Source organism: Perissodus microlepis, chromosome 11 (genome assembly GCF_051167445.1).
Source record: "Perissodus microlepis isolate ML-2025 ecotype Zambia chromosome 11, ASM5116744v1, whole genome shotgun sequence".
Lineage (NCBI taxonomy): Eukaryota > Metazoa > Chordata > Actinopteri > Cichliformes > Cichlidae > Perissodus > Perissodus microlepis.
The window spans coordinates 13888293-13911416 of record NC_140471.1 but is presented as its reverse complement, the minus strand read 5'-3'; the positions used below and the strand labels follow the sequence as shown (position 1 = coordinate 13911416).

The 23124-nt window shown below is 42.6% G+C and overlaps 2 protein-coding genes across 3 annotated transcripts; one reads left to right on the top strand and one right to left on the bottom strand.

Annotated features, from left to right (window-relative positions):
- Positions 1 to 35: 35 nt before the first annotated feature.
- LOC146377389 (uncharacterized) lies at positions 36 to 4290 on the top strand. 2 transcript variants are annotated; one of them, XM_084943050.1, is made up of 6 exons: positions 36 to 1063; positions 1155 to 1274; positions 1479 to 1537; positions 1731 to 1898; positions 2504 to 2628; positions 2767 to 4290. In XM_084943050.1, the coding sequence occupies exons 1-6, from the start codon at positions 772 to 774 to the stop codon at positions 4073 to 4075; spliced, it is 2073 nt and encodes a 690-aa protein (XP_084799176.1). In that variant the 5' UTR covers positions 36 to 771; the 3' UTR covers positions 4076 to 4290. The 2 variants fall into 2 exon arrangements, with proteins under 2 accessions (XP_084799176.1, XP_084799175.1); XM_084943049.1 differs by having other exon boundaries at positions 1419 to 1537.
- A 1144-nt stretch (positions 4291 to 5434) lies between these two features.
- On the bottom strand, positions 5435 to 12561 carry LOC146377388 (fucolectin-4-like). Its single transcript, XM_084943053.1, has 6 exons — positions 10520 to 12561; positions 9247 to 10310; positions 9110 to 9133; positions 7334 to 7625; positions 6458 to 6606; positions 5435 to 6280 (listed from the first exon to the last, which is right to left on the bottom strand). Exons 2-6 carry the CDS (start codon positions 9278 to 9280, stop codon positions 5934 to 5936), a joined length of 846 nt encoding a protein of 281 aa, XP_084799179.1. The 5' UTR covers positions 9281 to 10310; positions 10520 to 12561; the 3' UTR covers positions 5435 to 5933.
- Positions 12562 to 23124: the final 10563 nt, after the last annotated feature.

Here is a 23124-nt window from a genome sequence, read left to right as displayed (position 1 = left end):
ACTTTAATTTAAATATCTGCAGTCACACTTTTCTGTATTCAGAATGCATTTAGGTTGGGTTATAATTTGGATGAGAGGATTTATGATTTGATTAGAGTTAGAGATTAGACTCTACTAAAGCAGAAGTGCAAAAACACTGACCTGTGGGCCTCTTCTCACTGTCTGGGTGTGGCATTAACTGTCATCACTTTTGGTCTTGTGAGCATCCAGGTGTTATTTGACATGAGCTGAACTGGCAGCGATCTCCATTCCTGTCACTCACTGCTTTCTATCTCTCCACCCATGTTTTATCTGTGCTCACCTGCTCTGCATCACTCTGTCACAGGCCATGGGAAGGAAACTGCAAAGCATGCACTGCCCTGTTGTCACTGCCAAAGTTAATTAACAAACAAAAGCACAAACAGGGAGGTATTGGAGCCACAGAATCACATCTAAAAGCAGAATTTCTTTGAATGATGTCTCAAATTTTACGGGCTAATATTTTTGTTCTATCTTTGCATCATTTCCTGTAAATTTCTTTATCTTTACCTTCACAGTTACACACTTGAAGGTCACTGTCTTACACCCACAGTCTGACTGACTCACTTTTCACCTGTCACTTCTCATTATGTTTTAGGAAACCATCTTGCCCTCAGCAGGGGTGGATCTACCTTTCTCTCTTTACCTGTCTGCATGTCTGAATCAGTTGATCTCTCTTAGAGAAACTGATTTCCAGAGCTGTAACGTCAGCATGCTAACTTTTCTCTAACCTGAAAATAAGGCTTTGTATCCATGGCTGCCTCCAACAGTGTGTCTGCGCTGTGGTACAGGACGTCCAAGCCGCTGGGGAAGGTAAGGCGACGTCTCCAAGACCTCCGCATCCCTTCCTCCTCCTATGATTTCATATCTAGCAGCTCCACAGTGGACCTGAGCCACAACGAGAGCGCTCGTCTTGCAGCGGACTGTCTGCTCAGCCGGGGCTTGGAGGATTACCACGAGGTGTTGAGAGCAGAGGGAGAAGTGGACTTTCTGTCAGAGCCAGAGAAGAATTACATCCTGAAGAATGGGAGGGATAGTCACACAGGTTAGAAATATTTCTGTACATCTTTAATGTTCCCATTATCCCAGGTTGTTGCCAGGTTGAGTTGCTTTAAATGGTTTTCTGTCTCATGCAGATGATCCTAGTGAGCAGCATGATGATGGCAAAGAGTTGGAGAGTTTATCTGCTGGCTCAAACTCTCCCGCACAGTGCTCTGAAGTGTCAGCAGACAGTGACTGTACTCTGGCAGAGTCAGGTCAGTGTCAGCTGAAAGGTACTAATGGAGTACTAAATATTTTGTAAAAGTGTAGGTCAGTGCACTTTTTGGGGGCAATGTATTATTGAGCTTTCTGTTGCAATTCACTGCTGTTTACAGTTTTCTTTTGCTCCTTTTTATTAGATGTGAAATCGAGTGGTCCTGTGTTGGTTAAACAGATGATTCAAGTTTTCTTCCCCTCAGACTGCAGGGCAGCTGGCATGAAAGACCTGGTTAGGCAGTTCATCAGAAAGGCTAAACTGGTATGCCTGGAGGTGTCTGTGTGTTTCTTTGTGTATGTTTGTACATGTAAAAAGGAATATACCATGCATACCCGCGCATGTGAAATAAAAACCCAGTGCTGGATCTTGTGAGCTGAGGCAGTGTGAGTGATATCTGTCACTGCAGGTGTTTGGTAAAGTGATTCCTCAATAACTCATAACCACGTGTCCATAGGCCCTGGCTATAGTGGTGGACAGCTTCAGTGACGTGGAGCTGCTTTGCGATCTTCTGGAGGCGAGCAAGAAGAGAAACGTGTCTGTACATCTGCTGTTGGACCAGCTGAACCTGAACCTGTTTGTTAGCATGTGGCAGGACCTCAAACTCGACAGTAAAAACTTTCCTGTGAGTCCACTCGTCATTCTCTTTCTCACTACCTTCAAATTGCAGCACTATTCTGAAGAAATCAAGAGTAAAAACGTTAAGTATCCATATACATGCTTTATATCTTGTTCTTTTTTATCTTGTAACCATGCAACCTTAAATCAAGCCTGCCAGAGAACCACAGTATCTCTGATGCAACAGTACAGCACAAGCAAACACTGTACATGGAAAGCACCTTCACCGGGCTCTATATGATGACCATGCTGTTTTCTTTTTTGTCTGATGTGATGTTTTTTTCTTTCATGAGCCAGCATTTGATCTTTAAGGGACTTTTCCTAAAACACGCTGCTGCCACTGGATCATGTAACAAAAATGGCTGATGCCCATCCCTGTTGTTCTGGGATGGGCATTTTAACTCAGTAATCTGTAGTCTAGGCAGGTACCACAATTATCACTTCCAAATTAGGATTTGTTTTCTTAGCCCTGGAGGTTGCTGCTTAAAAGACTGCTTATGACAATCAGTAAACAAATGATATGTTTGTCAAGATAAATATCTACATCCATCAATGATACAGCAATAAAAATACAAATGCTACAGTTTTTGTTAAATAATTGTGTGTGCACAGAAACTGTCAGTACACAGCGTCTATGGACAGACCTACTGTGCAAAGACAGGCAGGAAGCTGAAAGGTCAGATTGCAGAGAGTTTTATCATCAGTGACTGGACTGAGGTGCTGACTGGTTCATACAGGTATAAACATGCAGGAACATCATCATTATCAACAATTTTTGTATGTATTCTCTTTAATTTTCTGTTGTACAATTAGTAACTGTGTGTGTGTGTGTGTGTGTGTGTGTGTGTGTGTGTGTGTGTGTGTGATCCCTTCAGCTTCTCCTGGTTGTCCTGGCAGGTCCATCGGAGTCTTGCTGTTCTGTTAAAGGGCAGCGCAGTCACATGTTTCCTGCAGGAATTTCACAGGCTGCACTCCAGCTCCAAACCGGTCACCGGCTTTGTCACCTTTATCACTGTGCCCCACACTCTTTGCCGACACGCCACATCACATGCGGCTCTTCATAGCAATACTGGTATCAGTAAGCAGACATCAAACCAGACAGGTCTTCAGTGGGACTGGAATAAAGATGCTGAAAACACTCAGACAAAAGCAGCTGGGACAGTTCTACATAAACCCCAGAGCCCAGCACTGGTGAGCAGCCGGGGGGATAACCAACCTCAGCACAGAGCAGACACTGGTACACAAATCCAAAGAAAACCTCTGCAGCTGTACCCGAAGCCTTTGATTCAACCAGAAATGGAGCGTAAGGTGCAGAGTAAAACTGTGGAAAAGCCCAAATATACAATGGAATCTGGACACACAAGGCATAATGAAAAAGAGAAGAGCGAATACCAGATTCAGAGTCACTTAAACCTGCCTGATCATACCCACTACATCAGCACTACAGCTGAAAAGAATGCAGCGATTCAAGAGTCAGACCCTCTGCACACTGTGTCCCCGACACACAGACAGCACAGGACTGTACTCTGTGAAACACCTTTGAAGAATTCAAATCTTGATCCTGCAGACGTGTCTACCGAAGGGCTCTTCTTTCAGCAGAGGAACAGAAACATACGGACAAACCCTCTGAGGACTGCTGCAGATCTGAACACACAGAGAGGACAGTGGAGCTCCTCACACAGTTTCAAACCCAAACCGGAACTTCAACATGATAATCCCAAACTCCACCCTCCTCCTACAACACAACACAAACAAGCAAACACCACTCATCAGTTTCTTTTTACACCTCTAAGAGGACACACACCTGGTGTGCAAACCAAATTCTCCTTTCTAGAAACCAGGAGGCAGGCTCAGCCACAGAGGTACTGCCAGCCTCCAGCTTCAACAGGAGCTCATCTCAGGCCTCAGCTTCAGAAAGACCCAAAGCTCTTTCTTCCAGGTACAGCAGCCCAGATTAATCTTCAGTCCCACGCTTTCCAGCAGCCTAATCCCCTTCGGAGGCTAAACTGGAGCCCCCAGAATCATCCTATGGAGCGTCACAGCTCCTTCAGGACCCCCCACAGGATGGGACAGATGACTGGCTGGGGGCCTTTACAGAGCAGCATGAATACACCACCAAGACGAAGCAAGAGTATGAACGAGAGACAGACAGCAGGGTTCAGTCTAAACAGAACGTTTAGTTAACTCTATATTGGTCACATTTATCCACCCACAGACACACAGGAGCTGCAGCTATAAAAACAACACAATATCCTCATAAGTTTCACTGAGCTTGTGTGATATTTTAATGTAAACCTCTTGAAATTATACTAGACCAAGAGATGAGCTTATTATTGCTACAAGTCCAGCAGCTGTATCTGCGTATTTTTGTTAAAATAAAATATAACTTCATGACAACACGTAATCTGTTACATGTCTTTAATCCTGAAAGGTGTGTTAAAGTAGAACATTTGGGGTAATTTTACAGCTGCTACACACACTCACGAAAGTGCTTTCTGTTATTAAACATCTGCTAAGGTTGATGTTGAGTGGAGCGATGTGAGGAGTTAATCTGTTGCCACTAACGTGAAGAGAACAAACAACAAGCCTACACTGTCCTGAGAGATTTTATTATCTGCATAATGCTCAGAACAGCTTGTCTGATACAAACAGCATCTGAAACATTAGACTTTTTTATAAGAAATATAGAAATACTGTGTTTAAACTAACAACCATAAGCAACATGTGAAGCAGAACATGAAGCAGTTAAAATAATTCACTTTGTTTCATGGTTTAATTCAAAAAAGAGTCACTGCTGTATAGTTATTGAAATAGTGATGGTTTAGTCACTATGCTCTTTGTCTGAATCATCTTCAGCCAATTTAATCCAAACTGTCTGGAATTTAAGCCTTGTGACAAGAGCAACTTTAAATACAAAAAAACTGAAAAATTACATTTTGTAGGTCTTAAAGGCAAATTAAATGACAAAATAAAGATGAAAGAAAATTTGTCAAGTTCTTCTTAACTGTCAATAAAAACACACAATGTAACACAGTGCTGACTACATCTGTGCACTTTTGGCTGTGTGAAATGAAATGACAGAAATGTCCTTTTTAATGAGACGACTTGTTGGGTAGGAAACATGGAAATGAGCAAACTAGGATCAAGACTCGGGGAAATATTCAAACACTGATGCTGCTGATAAAAATGTAAATTGATGGTCATGAATGGACACTTGTTTATCAGCTATAAAAGTACCAGTTAACTAAGCTGGATGTTATTTCAGGAAGTGTTTGATGTAAGAGAGCACAGACTAAATTGAATGAGTGACAGTACCTGATAGTTTCCTTGTCTCACAGCCAGCTCACCTCTCAACTTGTAGACTTTCTGCTTCTCCAGAGAATCTTCAGTATCCAGAGCAGCACTGTCACAAAACCACTGCAGAGAGGAACAACTTTACTACACAAAGCTGTTAGAGGATGCTGCTCAGTCAGTCACTGCCAGTGAAGTGCATGTCCTTACTTTTGCCATGATCCAGCAGCTACTCAGCTTCCTTAATGAAGGAGTTACTGTGTTCACAACGTTGGGTCTCCAAATCACCCATCCACCAGGTGGCGTGATGATGTGGTGAGGTGAAAAAAAATGAATTGACAAACATTTGTGCTCCATTTGCAGTTTTATTTTTACAACAGGTTCACACATGACAGACATGAATAAATCATGTTTTAAATTAAGGGAAAAAATAGCTCTAATTATTCTTGTTTCACATAACCATCATATCAAAATACATGCAGCAGAAGCTTGTCCTAAATGTAACTTCAGACACACAAAGGAGGCAGTGAAGACAGTTAAATAGGCTGTAGAAGATTGTTAAAAAATAAACAATAACATGTTTCTGAGTGTTAATAGAAAAGTTCTGCTTAATTTCATCGCTGTTTATCTTCCTGCTACACTGAGCCTGAACCCATCACCTTTGATTTATTAGAGGAAAGTTTGCTACAACCCAACAAGCCACTACTGACACCTGTCTAACTGAATAAACAAAACCAATCCATGGATCTTCTTACACTGCACAGATGAAATTATATTTATCATAAACAGACTTCTTGTACCACAAATGGTTCCCACTTGTACTCATGGCAGCGTTCATGCCGCAGACTGCTGTTCTTGTCTCATCTGGAGCCCACTGATCAAAAAATACACACTGATCGTTGACCCAGATCCAGAAGTCGAAGCCACAGATGTATTGAAGACCCAGCCAGACAAAGGGAGTGTCAGCCTTCTGAGCCTCCAACCCAACCCAGACCTGGGTCTCTTTATCAAGGATGGAAACCAGATGCATGTGTTCCTCTCTGCAGTGGTACAGGGCGTCTGCCCATGTCTTCTTCTCTTTAATCAGTTTAAAGGGCTCTAAAAGGAAAAACATCAAAAACATGAAACTTAGAAGCATCAAACCAAACAGTGTTTCTGAGTGTCTAACATGCTGCGTTGATTCAAGCACATAATTCTTACTGTCAACATTTACACATTTATATTGACTCGACTGACTGACCAGTTAACTTAGTGGGTAAGAATGTTTTATTGTACCTTTTTTTCTGCCTTTCATCGTCACCTCACACAGAATTAAAAACCCAGATGTGTTTTTGTACACAGTTACATAACGCCCCCACTTTGTTCCATTTTCACAGTTAAATGTTTTATTTTCTCCTCTAGTAGTTGTGTTGATTGTTGCACACCTGTGATAAAAGACAAAAGGTTGGACAGATGTACAGAAAGAGTTGTGTTTCTGGCTCTGTTTGATTAAATCATGCTGTAAACTGTGGAGACAGTCGAACAGCTGAATAATAAATGTGAGCTGCTGTCTGAGAACATTTTAGAAAGAAGGAAAACACCTACAAATAAACAACAAAGGAAAATGAGAATAAATAAATATTTTATATTCTTCACACATACTTGATTATTACTCCAAACCACAACACATCATATTAGACCTCCTATTTCATTTGATAGAACTGATACAGGTTTACCTGTGTTACTGTATTACTGGGTTTAAAGACATTTAAGTGTTTGGTTGAATTTTATGTTTGACAACATTTTTCTCTATTCAGTTCTTGTTTTCTCACTTTAATGTGATAGAAAATGTTGAAAATATTTTCCTCATTTGCTTTTGTTTTGCTTGTTTGCAGGTGTTTTCTAACTTGTACATCATCAGCCTCTCAGTATATCAGCTGTGACATCTATCATTTACATTCAATCAGCAAAATCAAACCACAGAGGTTTCTCTACAGTCACTGTGACATACAAATTTCACTACAAGCATTATAATCAAAGTGTTTTAGAACCAGAAAAAACTCCAATATTTTGTTCTTGGCTATTAAAATCCTTGAAATTATTCATGGACACCATCTAAAAATATTGGACTGACTGAGAACAGAATGATTCAAAGTAAGATGAAGGTATTACTCAGTGGTGTCAGCAGCATTTCTCTCAGATGAGTTCCCGATGAGGATGCGAGCGTCTTTTAGATCAATATTGTATTGATTTGTGTTGTAAATTGTGATGCAGGAAATTTCACATAGACCCAATAAGTCAACTGTCCACCAGGAGTTGGTCTCTTGTGCAGTGTGAGCAGATATCAAGATATTCCCATCAAAAGCTCTGTCAGCACTGAATGTGACACCATTGTCTGTGTAGACTGAAGACTGAAATGCCACTTTGTCATCCAGTTTGATAGTTTCCCAGCCTGGACTACATCCTGATGATGTAACAGAAAGTAAAGTTAAAATATAAAAAAAGCAATGTCAGTGGTAATAATACTTCAGAAATGGGCAATAGAAAACGGTCAGTGACTATGCAATCCCCAAAATTTGCTAGCATGATGTCAAGGCAGAATGGGTACGAGCAACTTTTTTTTTGCCGATGCCATGATGCCGCCTTGACCATATCAAAAACCGCTACTGCACACACACGCATGCAGATTATTCCCAAGCAGCATCAATACATTACATTCCAGTTAATGTTGAATAGTTATGCCCTTAGCCAGTGTTGGGGAGTAACGGAATACATGTACCGCCGTTACGTATTTAAAATACAAAATATAAGTAACTGTATTCCGTTACAGTTACCGTTTAAAAAGGTGGTATTTAGAATACAGTTACTTTGTTGAAATAAATGGATTACACGGCGGTATTTTCCTGTTTCATATTGTCACGGGTCAGGACTGTTTGGGTTTTGTTTGACAGCTGTTGTTCCAGGCGGCAGCATTAAGGTTGCCATGGTTACAGGGCGACGCATGCTCTCTCTGCGACTGTGTGTTTCCTGGGTGAAAAAGCGCCTTTTTTTTGTTGTTGTTGTTGTTGTGCTAAGCTAACAGGCAGAATGCCACAGGCATAGCCCTAAAGAATGTAGCATCATAGACAGTGTAGTCCGTGCTGCAGGGAGAATGGACTGCCATACCCCGGCACTCACAAACACATAACGGGTATGATACCCGTTATGTGTTTGTGAGTGCGAGGAGGGAGAAAAGGGAGAATCGAAAAGTACGAGTTGTCATCGAGCAGAAACGGGAGCTGGAAGCATCTAAATATAATAATAACCACTGCAGCCAAGAAGAGTGCCTGACGAGCCCAGTTGTAAGTAAGCTATTAAGACTCTACTGTACACTGTGTTCGTGTTTTCCTCCGAAACAATAAGTTCCGTTGGAGCAGCCTTTTAACACCTCTCTCTGTCTCAAACTTGACCCAGACAACAAAGTAAAGCTATTTTTCGGTTACAAGCCTGACATGGAACCCGACGTATTAGCCAGAGGTCCCTTTACTACGGTTCGGAACCTTCCCAACACTGCCTTTAGCGAATAAAAATTCATCAGAATTAATGAAATTTTATAATTTGACTCTAAAAACATCCCGAAGGATGACCCAGTTTAATATAATCCACTCACACTCACACACCAATGGCTGCATGTTTATAATCACAGGGATCATGTATCCTAATAAAAGAATTCAATATAAATTTACATTTATAACATATATTTATACAGATATTTGTAATATTGCTTTGGTCCAACAGAAAATCCCCACATGAAACATTTTCCCACAGATGCGACGTCTACTGTGATGCATAAATAAATGAATTGAGAAATAGAATATTATTTCCTTTACAAATAAGTATATTCACAACAAAAGTACCATCATACTTTTCGATATAACCTGAAGAAACTGATTAGAAATGCACTCTTACCTGGATCCTGTTGATTTGATCTTTCTGTGAAGTTTCAGAGAACAATGTAAGAATGAGTGAATTACTACTTTTTCATTCTTTATAACAATCATTGAAACATCACTGTGCCAGGCAAGAACATCAAATGATCCACTTACCAATCAAAGTGATGAACAACAGACTCCACAGCATCTTTACTTTAGACTCTTTGCACAAATGTGTCCTCTAATAAGAGAAAGAAAAGACTTCTACCCTCACTCTGGAGTTTTCTGTAGACACACTGATGTTGATATGATCCCCTCTCTGAGTCAGAGCTGAATTTGTATTTCTGTCACTTCCCTCATAGCTGCCAACATGAAAATATTCATTTCTCCTGTTTAGACTCAGAGTGAGGCTGTTATGTTCAGTAGGCAAATCATTCCCAGACTTTTACATCTCATTTGCAGACGTGAACATACCACGATTGTTATAATCACCATGTTCAACTTACATTGTGTGTGCATCCAAGTAGCAGCACAAGCAAATACTTTAGTATACCGGGAAATTTACTTCACCAGTGGAGGCTGTGTGAATAAGATATATTCAGTGACATTTGGTCTACTTTAAAGAAAAAGAGCCACTATTAACAATCAGTCATTCATTAATAAGCTGCCGAGGAAAAAACCTTTACAAGTCCATCATTGTGTCTACTTTCTGCTCTGCATTTAGTCGGGACTTCATGTTTCATGCAGAATTATTTAGAGCAAAGCGCTTCTCACACTGCGAGTATTTGTGTGTGCATGAGGGTGGAAATGCATGTTTGTGTCTGTGTGTGCCTGTATCTCTGTCTATGTCTGTCAGTCCCCCTCCAGGTGTGGGGGCCAATCTCCCCCCACCACACTGGATGGTTGATCCCATGAGGCGTCGGTGGTTCTGTGTCCGGGGCTGGGAGCTCAGGTATGTACTGGCTCACTCTCCGTGGCTCAGTCGGGCCCATTCCGGAAGGTGGCGGGCCCTCAGACCTCGGGTGGCTGAGCCCAGGCTCTGCCACAGCTGGCTGCCAGCACAGCCTGCGGGCACATCACCGCAGTCCCCTGTACCTTCTGCACCGTGGCTGATTTCAAGGTGGGTGGCGCGGCTGCCCCTCTGGTGGTCCTCCTTGCACTCTCACGCTCTGTGGGAGCCTCTAGATGTCTAGGGCCTGGATCTCCTCCTCACCTGCTTCATGTCCTGGGGGGCATGTCTATAGGTGTGGGAAACGCACTTGTCGGAAGCCACAAACACGCTCATGCACACAGATACACACTATATCTCTATCTAGGTAGCTCTAACTAAAGACCTACCTAGATTACTTAAATTATACAATTGAAAGCATATGTGTATTGTTTGTGTATTTACACACAAGCACTCATATATATTCAAATAATTAAAAAAAAAAAAAAGTTCATTTACCTGTTATTACCACACACCAAATCCGGTCGTTGGTACTTCCTGGCTTGTGTAGCCACTAGGTAACAAAAGCTGAACACTGCGCCTAGCATCCTGCTGGAGCACTTCTGTTGTGGTTTTTACGCGTTTTGGAGTTTTTACGCGTTTTGGAGTTTTTGTACGTGCTTCGGAGTTTCTACGTGCTTTGTCCCTAGGGGCCACCGTAAATATACTTTTATTTATTCACTCCACATAAAATATAATAAAAAAATCCTATAATACAAAAACCAACTATTTAAATTTTCAGCTTTTTCCATTTAAACAAATTTAAAGTGAAACAACACAAAACACTGCTAAACCCATCACAATTAAATATAAATTAAAATATGAAAACAAAAAGAACATGCACATTCTCTGTCATATGGGCCTGCATGAATAAACTTTCTGAATCCTTTATCATCCGCAACTGAAAATAGTTGTGGATGATTACTATACCTTTCTAATGTGACGTTGTTGTCCCTGGCTCTGTTCCTGTGCTACTGCAAACGTAACTACCAAGCAAGCCCCTCCCCCCCCTCTTCCCAGCCCAAAGCACAAGGCTCGTGTGCGGAGTGAAGCGGAAAAAAGGGCGAGAGAAGGGAAAAAAACAAAACAAAAAAAAAACCCACGGATCCAAAGACTCGGTTCTAAGAGCCGTTTCGTTCGCGATCGACACATCACTAGTGTTAGGTCAGGTCAGTCACACGGGCGGTTGCCCGGGGCGGCATCGTGGTGGGGGGCGGCATCACGGGCATCGGCCAAAAAAAAAAAAAAAAAAAAAAAAATGCTCGTACTCATGCTGCCCCGACGTCATGCCAGCGCAGCGTTTTCTATCGCCCATTTGCTGGGAGTAAAGGCGCCCTTCGTTTGCGAGGTGCACCTGCTGCTTGCGGCGCAGAGAGGAGAGGGCGGGGCGGCGGGGATTCTCTGGTGGCTGGAGCAGCGTCTAATAACCAACTCGCAAAATAAAACAAAATAAAAACAAAACAACAAACACGAAAACACCAGACAGATAAATTATTAAGTCTGTATTAATTATAATACAGACTTATAATTTGCACCGATGTTTTTTCGAAATTCTATACACGAAAAGTGAGCGCGAGAGCCCTCGGTGCGCCTGCTCGCTGCTGAAGTCAAAGTAAACTTTATTGTCATCTCCGCTACAGTCCAGTATATAGAGAGACGAGACGACGAGGCTCCAGTTACATCAGTGCAAGTAAACAAACAATATATATAAGAAGAGTAAGAAAATAAATATACACTTTAGGACGTAAAGGGATCAATAACAATTTAAAATTTACAGTTTGATGATTTAAAGTCTCACACACAAGCCGTCGAAAGGGGAGGGGGGGGGGGGGCTTGCTGCTTCCAAATAGAGCACATTTCATTCATAACGATGCGAATTCAAGCCCATCATGTATTCATGATTTGAATCCTGGGTTGTGTGAAATCTCAGAAATGCACCCTAGACAAAGTGAATCTGTGAACTAAGGTGTAGGTGTGTTAGATCATGTTGTGGTGATCCTTGGGTTGAGATGGGTGTTCATACTGGAGTGCAAAATGAAAACCAATGGAAGATGGACAAGAAAAATTCAAAGCCATCAGGTCCTCAGTTTAGAAAAAAGAGAAAAGAAGAGGAGGAGAAACGAGCAAAAGATACAGGTAAGCAGATGTGTCATTGGATAATGGTGAGTCATCCTGAAACAATCAGAGTCAGAATACTTTATTAATCCCTAAGGAAATAATGTGGATTACAGTTGCTCCAAGAAGAAATGGTAAAAATAGCAACAGTAACAGACTAAACTCCAAACAATACATTATGTTACAGATTTTAATATTAATTAGTCATTGTTAATTGTTGATTTGTCCTGTTCTCATTGTATGACGAATTATGATGGCTGTTTGGTAGCCGTTTGCATACTATGCATACTCTCTCTCTCTTCATATGTGTGTGTGTGTGTGTACAACAATTTTATGTTAATGTACAATCCTTAATTTGTTTTGTGTGTGTGTGTGTGTGGGGGGGGGGGGGGGGGGGGGGGCCAAACCGGCTAGGACCGCCACTGTAGTTGACCTCTTTTGTTGAGTATATAATATTTTCGCACATAAAACACAATAAGATATCCTGGCAAGGGACAACAATTATTAAAATAGAACAAAAGAACAATATAAAATGTTACTATAAAAAGTCCGCTAAAACTAAAAGTCCCAATAAATTGTCCGTTAAAATCGGACGCTGCTGTTTTCGCTATCTCCACCAGGTCTCACCGGCTGTCGCTGAGGGACAGCAGGAGGAAAACGGCAGTCACGTTCCTTTTAATGACCGGAACGCCTTTTAATCATTAGATGGGCGAGACTTACCCCGCGAGGGCAGAGCTCCGAACTCTACCGGTGCACAGTTTTATGGCAAGCCATTAGTGCCAAAATTCGCCACTTTCCTAATCCGTTTGGTTAAGAAATGGCGTAAAAAACGCCGTTTAATTATTCAAAACGCCGAAAAAAAAAAAAACCGGCGTTCTGTTCCGACAAACGCCGCTTTTTCCGCCACTCGGATGGCGCCCTGAACGCACCATCCGAGTGACGTAAAAAGCGGCGTTCATAGACAGACGGAAACGCCGTTTTTACGCCACTCGGCACAGAACGCCGTTTTTATGCATCTTTGAACGGCGTTTTTTACGGCGTTCTCTGCCAGCTGTAATGGCGTTTAAAACGGCGTTTTATTGAAATTATGCAGGGCACTCCCCATGGTTCCCTCATCCAATTACTTTCAACTCATTTCACCCAATCAAAGAAGAGGAAGTGCAGACCACACTAATGCATCACCGATTCACCTTGCTGCTAAGTGATTGCCTATTCAGTACCAGTGCTTGTCACAGTATTCACTTGTATTATAATCCCACTATGCATTTTGATGTGTTTAAGGCATGATCGAGCAAACAAACGACAGAATACTTTTTCTGAAACCTTAACTGTGTTACCTGTTATGGCAGCTAACAGGTAATGAGCAGAGCTAGCTCTGCTCATTTCTGAGCTTCTTTCTTATTTTCCTCTTTACTTCTCTTAACCTTTAACTTATGTCTTAGCAATCAGATCCTGCCATCTTGCATTACCGCTTCGTGCTAGTTATGTTGACTTTTCTCTTCTTTTGGCTCCACTTTTTTCACCCGTGTTTGGACACTCGGCGCATGGCTCCTTTGTTTACATTAGGGATCAGCTGTTAGCGCTGCGCCCTGCAGCTGCGCTACCGGCAGACAGACCCTACATCCCCAGTGAGGGAAGAAACGGGGGTGATGTCTCCCGAGGACACCTCACACACCATCTCTCCTTCCTGTAATCACTTTAAATGTGAGATCGCTCCCTGATATGATTGAGGAGCTAATGACGCTAACCCGGTCACAGTGGCAGTATCCCGGCACTGCCCGGTACTCCCTCTGTGAGTAGGCTGCCCGGCTTCCAGCTGCTGCGGGCGGACAAGACGAGAGACAGCGGTGAGAGGAAAGGAGGGGGGCTGGCAGTGTTTGTTAAAGACGGTTGTGGTATCTCTGGGCACATCGCTGTGAAAGAACAACTCTGCAACACAGACATTGCGCTATTAGCCGTTAGCATCCGTGGAGGCAGCCTGTGACTCTCTGTGATCCGCAGACTGCAAACGCAATCTCCGAGAGCTCGTCTTCTAATATCAGGGGACTTTAATCATGTCTCGCTGGACTCCACACTGCCCACCTTCACCCAGTATGTGACCTGCCCCACCGTAGGCAATAAAACATTGTACTTAATGTATGCCAATGAAAAAGTGGCATACAGTTCATCACCTCCCCCTGCCCAGGGAAGATCCGATCGTAACCGAGTGCGTCTTGTCCCTGTGTGCAGCCCTTACTGTGCAGGGAGCCACTAATCACCCACGCAGTGCAGAGATGGTCCGTGGAGGGCATATAAATAAATAATAAAAGCAAGTAAATGACAGTATGCTCTTTCTGAAACAAACGGAGACCTTAACTTTTATCAAAATACCGTTTTACTCAGTTTAAAGTAATACCACTGTATAATAGCCTTCAAATTTAATAATGTTAACAGTATCTCAGGAATATTTTTGCCCTTTCAACATGCGTTAAAAAAAATAGATATACAGTTTTGAATCAGACCTGTATGTACGTTTTCTCAAAAGTGACGTAAATAAGTAATCTCAAGAACCTGAAATAATAGTTTCCCATGTAAACTGGAGATGTCCTTGTCAATGTCATCAGAGTACTCTGGATGAGATTACTGAGATTAACAAAGGAGCCATGCGCCGAGTGTCCAAACACAGGTGAAAAAAGTGGAGCTGGTTCCACAGAAGAGGGGCCTGAAAACTGAAGGCTCTCCCTCCCATTCTACTTTTAAATACTCTAGGAACAACAAGTAGGCCTGCAGTGTGAGAGCAAAGTGCCCTAATAGGGTGATATGGTACTACAAGGTCATTAAGATAAGATGGGGCTTGATTATTTAAGACCTTGTATGTGAGGAGTAGAATTTTGAATTTAATTCTGGATTTAACAGGAAGCCAATGAAGGGAAGCCAATACAGGAGAAATATGCTCTCTCTTTCTAGTCCCTGTCAGGACTCTTGCTGCAGCATTTTGGATTATTGAAGGCTTTTCAGGGAGTTTTTAGAACATCCTGATAATAATGAATTACAGTAGTCCAGCCTGGAAGTAATAAATGCATGAACTAGTTTTTCAGCGTCACTCTGAGACAGGATATTTCTAATTTTAGAGATGTTGCGCAAATGGAAGAACGCAGTCTTACATATTTGTTTAATATGTGCGTTGAAGGACATGTCTTGGTCAAAAATGACTCCAAGGTTCCTCACAGTGTTACTGGAGGCCAAGGTAATGCCATCCAGAGGAAGAATCTGGTTAGATACCATATTTCTAAGATTTTCAGGGCCGAGTACAATAACCTCAGTTTTATCTGAATTAAGAAGCAGAAAGTTAGCGGCCATCCAGGTCTTTATGTCTTTAAGACATTCCTGCATAGATAGATAGAGTTGAGTGTCATCTGCATAGCAGTGAAAATGTATAGAAGAATAGAATAGAATAGAACAATCCTTTAATTGTCCCACAAGGGGAAATTTGGTTGTAACAGCAGCCAGAAAGACACATATACAAACAAACAGTACACAGGACACAGAACAGAAACATACACAATTTTTCTTACATATTTACATTAAGGACAATGGTTACTATAAACAGAGTACTGTACAGTTATTACATTAAATAAAAATAACTACAGATAAGAGGCAAACCAGGTTGTAGTGCGAATCGGTTGATTAACTTATTGCAGTTACAGCGCAGATGTAAACATCTATGTTTGTTGGGAGCAGTTCTGATTGTACAGTCTGACAGCTATGTCTGTATGCTATGTCTTCTAATGATACTGCCTAAGGGAAGCATGTATAATGTAAACAGAATTGGTCCTAGCACTGAACCCTGTGGAACTCCATAATTTACCTTAGTGTGTGAAGAGGACTCTCCATTTACATGCACAAATTGGAGTCTATTAGATAGATGATTCAAACCACTGCAGTGCAGTACCTGTAATACCTACAGCGTGCTCTAATCGCACTAATAGAATATTATGGAACGCTGCACTGAGGTCTAGCAGGACAAGCACAGAGACGAGTCCACTGTCAGAGGCCATAAGAAGATCATTTGTAACCTTCACTAAAGCTGTTTCTGTGCTGTGATGAGCTCTGAAACCTGACTGAAACTCTTCAAATAAGCCATTCCTCTGCAGATGCTCCATTAGCTGTTTGACAACTACTCTTTCAAGGATTTTTGAAATGAAAGGAAGGTTGGAGATTGGCCTATAATTAGCTAAGACTGCTGGGTCTAGAGATGGCTTTTTAAGTAAAGGTTTAACTACAGCCAGCTTGAAGGCCTGTGGTACATAGATGATTATTAGAGATAGGTTGATCATATTTAAGATTGAAGCATTAATTAATGGCAGGACTTCTTTGAGCAGTTTTGTAGGAATGGGGTCTAAACGACACGTTGATGGTTTGGAGGAAGTAAATATTGAAGTTAACTCAGAAAGTTCAACTGGAGAAAAAGAGTCTAAATGAATATCAGTGGTACTAAAAGTAGCTGTAGATAATATTACATCTGTGGGATGATTATTGGTAATTTTTCTCTAATGATTAAAATTTTATTTGTGAAGAAGTTCATGAAATCATTACTAGTTAACGTTAAAGGGATGGTTGGCTCAAAAGAGCTCTGACTTTTTGTCAGCCTGGCTACAGTGCTGAAGAGAAACCTGGGGTTGTTCTTATTTTCTTCAATCAGTGATGAATAGTAAGATGTTCTGGCTTTGCGGAGGGCTTTCTTATAAAGCAACAAACTATTTCTCCAGGATAAATTATGATCTTCTAAATTTGTGACACGCCATTTCCTCTCCAGCTTACGAGTTATCTGCTTTAGGGTACGTGTTTGAGAATTATACCACGGAGTCAGGTACTTCTGATTAGAGACCTTAGTTTTCACAGGAGCTACAGTTTCCAGAGTTGTACGTAGTGAGGAGGTAAAATTATTAACAAGATGATCGCCCTCTGTTGGAGCAGCGTTCAGGTAGCTGCTCTGCTCTATGTTGGTACAGGCCATTGAAGCTGCTAACAGTGGGAGGATTATTGTCACAGTCTGGCTGGGGCAGACTGTATGTGTTTGCAAAAGAGGACTCAAACGCAGACAAAAAACTGAACGTGGCATGGATTTAACAAAAAACAAGCCGTTTATTGAGGCTAGCAAAAAAGGTACAAACAAAGGGCATTGGTGAAACTAAACAATAACCTAAACTGGGTGAACTAAAACTAAACATGAAAAAACCTTAAACTGACATGGATACCTGAAGTTGTGACATGGATGAGCAGACGACCTGACAAAGAATGACTGAAAGAACACGGACTAAATACACACAGGAGGATAATGAGGGAAGTGGGAACACATGGAGAAACAGCTGACACACATGAACATAACGACGTCACAAGGAGAGAGTAACACTAAAAACATTGAACATAGGAACACAGGACCCCTTCAAAATAAAACAGGAAATATAATGAGACGCAGACATGACAACATAAGACACACAGACATGAAACACACGAAGGGCAAGGGAGACTTCACAGGGGTTGAAAACACAAGGGGGAACTAATAAGCAAATGAACATAGGAAACCTAATAAGCTTAAACATACACTATAAACATCAAAAGAACTAAAACTCAAAACACTGGGTCTGTACTGCCTCTGCTATGGTTGGGCAGTCAGCTAAACTCCTTCCCCACATCAAGACTCTGATGACACGATTCCCGGTTCACAGGTTTATTGACACAGGGAAAGGTGAAACTGTAACAAACAGTACAAGGCATAATCACTGTACTTATTCACCATGTACATATATAACGATGAAAATATATTAACCCAGTTTTTTTTAATATGTCAACATGCAATGTTCATATGAATTACTTCCCTTTTTAAGTCAAATACAAACATCAAATTATGATTTTAACAAGTCTTGCTATAATGAATGCCTCCAATTCGTTTGTCGTTCCCCTTTAACTAGCTCCATAAGCGATTGCTAGCGTAAACTGCATAAGATTGGTTTTATCATTAAACTTACAGAAAAATGAACTTACTTGAAATAAAGTGGTCTATACATGCACATAAAATATAAAACAAGTCTATACATACCCACAATGCTACCAAAGGCATAGGATGTATGTGGATGCCACTGGATTTATCTGGCTAAGGCCACCATGCTGCACATGCCTTCTCCTTAATTCACAGACTTACTTCCTGTTTACCGACGACATCATGTCCTATTACAGACTACAGGTTTTAAGGTGGCACCAGAGAGTTACAATTGCATATTTAAACATTTACCAAATCCAAGAAAACAGTCTACCTTAAAAACTTTTGATATCAGAACACTCCCCGCCTGGCGTGATTAACGCCACCACACTTTGTCAATGACAGTTCAACACCTAGACATCTGAAGCCAGAAGAAGTACTATTTCTGTAATGGGTCTCACAAACAATGTTTCTCCTCCTGGCTTGATGACCTTGACCTCGACCTGGCGAACTTTACCATCTTTGCTTTGGAAAGTCTGTGTTACCAGACCAAGTGGCCACTTATTTCTTTGTACTTGACTGTCCTTGAGGAGAACAACATCCCCTGGCTTAATGTTTGGGTTAGATGACTGCCACTTCCTACGTGATTGCAATGTTGGAAGGAACTGCTTGCGCCACCTGTCCCAGAAGGTGTTGGACAGGTGCTGGACTTGTCTCCACTGATGCTTGTAGAGGTCAGCGGCTCCAAACTCTCCTGGAGGAGCAGGAACACAGTTTACCTTCTGTGTTAGAAGAGCAGCTGGCGTAAGAATGAATGAGTTGTCGGGGTCAGTTGTTACAGGAACAAGAGGCCGGGCATTAATGATGCCTGCTACTTCTGCCATGAAAGTTACCAATACTTCATGGGTAAGCTTCCCCTTGAGCTGGAGGAACATGGAGTCAAGAATCCTTCTAGCCAGACCAATCATCCTTTCCCATGTTCCACCAAAGTGGGAGGCATGTGGAGGGTTGAATGTCCAAGAGCATCCTTGGGCTGACAGGTAAGACTTGACACCATTGTGGTCAATGTTAGAAGGTATCTTCAAGGACTGACAAGCACCCACAAAGTTAGTGCCTCTGTCTGATCGAATACTTTTGACCGGCCCTCTAACTGCTAGAAACCGCCTTAATGCGTTGATAAAGCTGGATGTGTCGAGGGATTCTATGACTTCAATATGTACGGCTCTTACGCTCATACATGTAAAAATCACGGCCCACCTTTTGCTGTGTGAGAGGCCTCCTCTAGTCCGGCGTGCAGAAACACTCCAAGGACCAAACACATCAAGGCCAACATTTGTGAAGGGAGGGTCTGTTGAGAGACGATCTGCTGGAAGGCTGGCCATTTTTTGGCAGCTTACTGGAGCTCTAAGTCTTCTGCATGTCACACATCGGTAGATGATGCTGCTCACTTTTCTCTTTCCACCAACTATCCAAAATCCAGCTGCACGGACAGCCCCTTCCGTAAAGAGACGCCCTTGATGGTGAACTTGTTCGTGGTACTGTCTAATGAGCAGGGTTGCAATATGATGATTCCCTGGAATAATCACAGGAGTCTTCTCACTCTGAGCAAGACTCGAATAGTGAAGACGACCTCCGACTCTTAGTAGGCCATGTGCATCAATAAAGGGATCGAGACTTTTCAGAGGACTACTTCTGGGAACCTCTTTGTGTATTATGATACATTTGATCTCCTCCCCATAAACCTCTTCTTGGACTGTTCGAATGATGATGTCTGAGGCTTGGGTGGATTCCGCAACACTAAATCCTGTCTTACAAAGATGCCAGCCCTTACAAGGTTTGTTTGTTGTGATCATGTTGTAACAACTGGCAATATGTTTCAGATGGGCGATTGCACGAGTCAGTGACTGCCACGAAGAAAACTTGGTGAATCGTTGGGACCCAAGTTGCTTGGATGCTGTGGCAGTGCTTAATGTGGACACAAGCGGTCGGATGTCTGGATCAGAACCTGGGTCCACAAGATCAAAGGTGATGTCAGGGACGTCTTGCTCTGGTTTGGACAGAAACCTGGGTCCACTAAGCCAGTTGGTGTCTTTTAAAGTGCCTGCAGCAACCGAACGTGTTGCATGATCTGCAGGGTTCTGGTTTGTGGCCACATAGCGCCACTGGCGTGGACTGGAGGATCTTCGAATGCGCAGGACCCGATTACTTACGTACACATAAAAACGCCTGGTCTCATTACAAATGTAGCCCAGAACCACCTTACTATCTGTGTAATAACTCACAGCATTAAGCTGAAGATCAAGTTCTGCTGAGATCAGGTCTGACAACTCAACAGCCAGTACTGCTGCACAGAGCTCTAATCTCGGGATTGTGTGCTCTGGACGAGGAGCCAGCTTGGCCTTTCCCATGACAAACCCCACATGCTGGTTTCCAGCAGTGTCTGTGACTCTAAGATATGCTACTGCAGCAATAGCTTTTGTTGAAGCGTCAGAGAAAACACACAATTCTCTGTTGACAGCTGTCGATGGTGAAGTTTCAGTGTAGGGTCTGGGTATCGTCAGACTTGACAACTCTGTCAGTGAAGCTCTCCACGAGGCCCAAGCTTCCTCCTTGTCTCGAGGTAATGGCGCATCCCAGTCACCATTCTCAGCAGTGAGCTCTTGCAGAATGGCCTTGCCTTGTATGACAGCTGGTGCTACAAACCCAAGAGGGTCGTAGAGACTGTTAATGATAGATAAGACTCCGCGGCGAGTATAAGGTTTTGTCTCCTGGGAGACACTGAAGACAAAGCAATCTGTTTGAAGGTTCCAGTTGAGCCCGAGACTGCGCTGCATCGGTACTGTGTCTGCATCAAGGTCAAGATCTTTAAGGTCACTTGCATAGTCTCTTGAAGGAAAGGCTCTCATGACCTCCTTCTTGTTTGCTGCGATCTTATGCAGCCTCAGGTTAGACCTGGAGAGGACATCCTGTGTCTTCTTTAACAAGTTGATAGCTGCTTCGACTGTAGGCAGAGACTTCAGTCCATCATCTACATAAAAGTCTCGCATCACAAAATGCTTTACATCAGGGTCAGCATGGAACTCACTGACCTGAACGGATTGATGCAGGCCGTAAATAGCCACTGCAGGCGAGGGGCTATTCCCGAACACGTGGACTGTCATGCGGTAGTCCACGATATCTTTGGAGAGGTCATTATCACGGAACCATAGAAACCTCAAGAAGTTTCTGTCCTCTTCTCTGACCAAGAAAGAGTAGAACATTTGTTCTATGTCAGCTGAGAATGCAACAGCTTCCTTTCTAAAGCGAATCAATACACCCAGCAGTGTGTTGTTCAGATCAGGCCCCGTCAACAGCACATCATTGAGTGACACACCATTGAATTGAGCACTGGAGTCAAAAACTATTCTGATCTTCTTTGGTTTCTTGGGATGGTACACACCGAATGTTGGTAAATACCATCGCTCTTCCTCCTCACCCAACGGAGGAGCCAACTCTGCATGACCATTTTTGAACATCTGTTCCATGAAGCTAAGGAAGTGTTCCCTCATTTCAGGCTTCCTCTCAAAGTTGTGAATGAGAGACTTGAGAAGCTTCAGTGCCTGAGGCCTGTTGTTAGGAAGCTGCTGACGTGGACTCTTGAAGGGTAAAGGGGCTACCCAGCTGTTATTTGTGTCTTTCTGTAGTCCAGCCTTCATTATTTTCATGAATGAAGCGTCCTGAATTGAAGGAGCAACTTGGTTATCCACTTTGGTCCTCTTGAACACATTGCATCCAAGATGGTCAACATCGCAGATGGACTCTTGTTCAGGACATGTTGGAAGATGGTCTGCAACCTGGATGGCGCTGTACCTTTCTTTAACACAAAACACATTAGGGCATGGGTTAAAGATAGATGGCCTTCGCAGCTCTGTGGTATTTGTATAGAAGGAGCTGATTGCTGATGGCCTATGGACACTGCCGAGACACACGTTGCCCACAACAACCCACCCCAGATCTAACTTCTGAGCATAGGGCTGGTTGTGTGAACCATTCACCTGTTTGCGGACTTTATGTACTCTGATAACGTCCCGCCCTAGGAGAAGCATGATCTGGGCATTTGGGTCCAGATCTGGGATGAGGTGTGACAGTGACTTTAAATGTGCATGATGAATAGCGACATCAGGGGTTGGAATCTCATCCCTGTTGTTGGGAATTTCATTGCATTCTGTGAGACTGGGTAATGGAATGCGGACAGTCCCATCAAGAGATTCCACCTCATAGCCACTTGCCCTCCTACCTGATGATTCTTTTACTCCTGCACATGTTCTCAGTATGTATGGCGCACATGGGCTTTTGTCACCAAACACTTCAAAAAACTGTGAGCGAACTAACGACCTGTTACTTTGCTCATCCAAAATTGCATACAGCTTCACTGCTTTTTCTCTGTTCCCAGCTGGATATACCTTCACGAGGCATATTTTGGAACAGGATCGGTCCATCAGATCTCCCCCGCAAACCTTTGTGCATTTGGCTGTGATGTCCGATTGAGGCAAAGTTTCAACTTCCTCCCCGCCATGGTCTGGAGCAGGGTCCTTCACTTCTATCCAAGGTGCAGGCCCTGGATGTAGAGCTGTGTTGTGCCTTTCACTTTTGCACTCAGAACACTGCACTTTGACCTTGCAATCCCTAGCAAGGTGCGATGATGCTGAACAGCATTTGAAACACAGATTGTGCTCCTTCAAGAACATCTTGCGCTCATCAATCGGTTTTTCTCTGAATGCACGACATTTGCGTAATGGGTGTGGTTTCCCATGAATGGGGCATACTTTATCACAATCATCAAGCTTTGATGAGAACTTACTTGAATCAGAACTAGCTCTGGAGGATACGTCCGTTTTACAGACTGAGATTCCTCTATGCTTGTTTGGCTGCCACGCTAACTTTTCAGTCCTGGGGTTGATGTCTGTCTGAGTGATGAAGTTGAAGCTTGGATCGCTGGCAATGCTAGCCT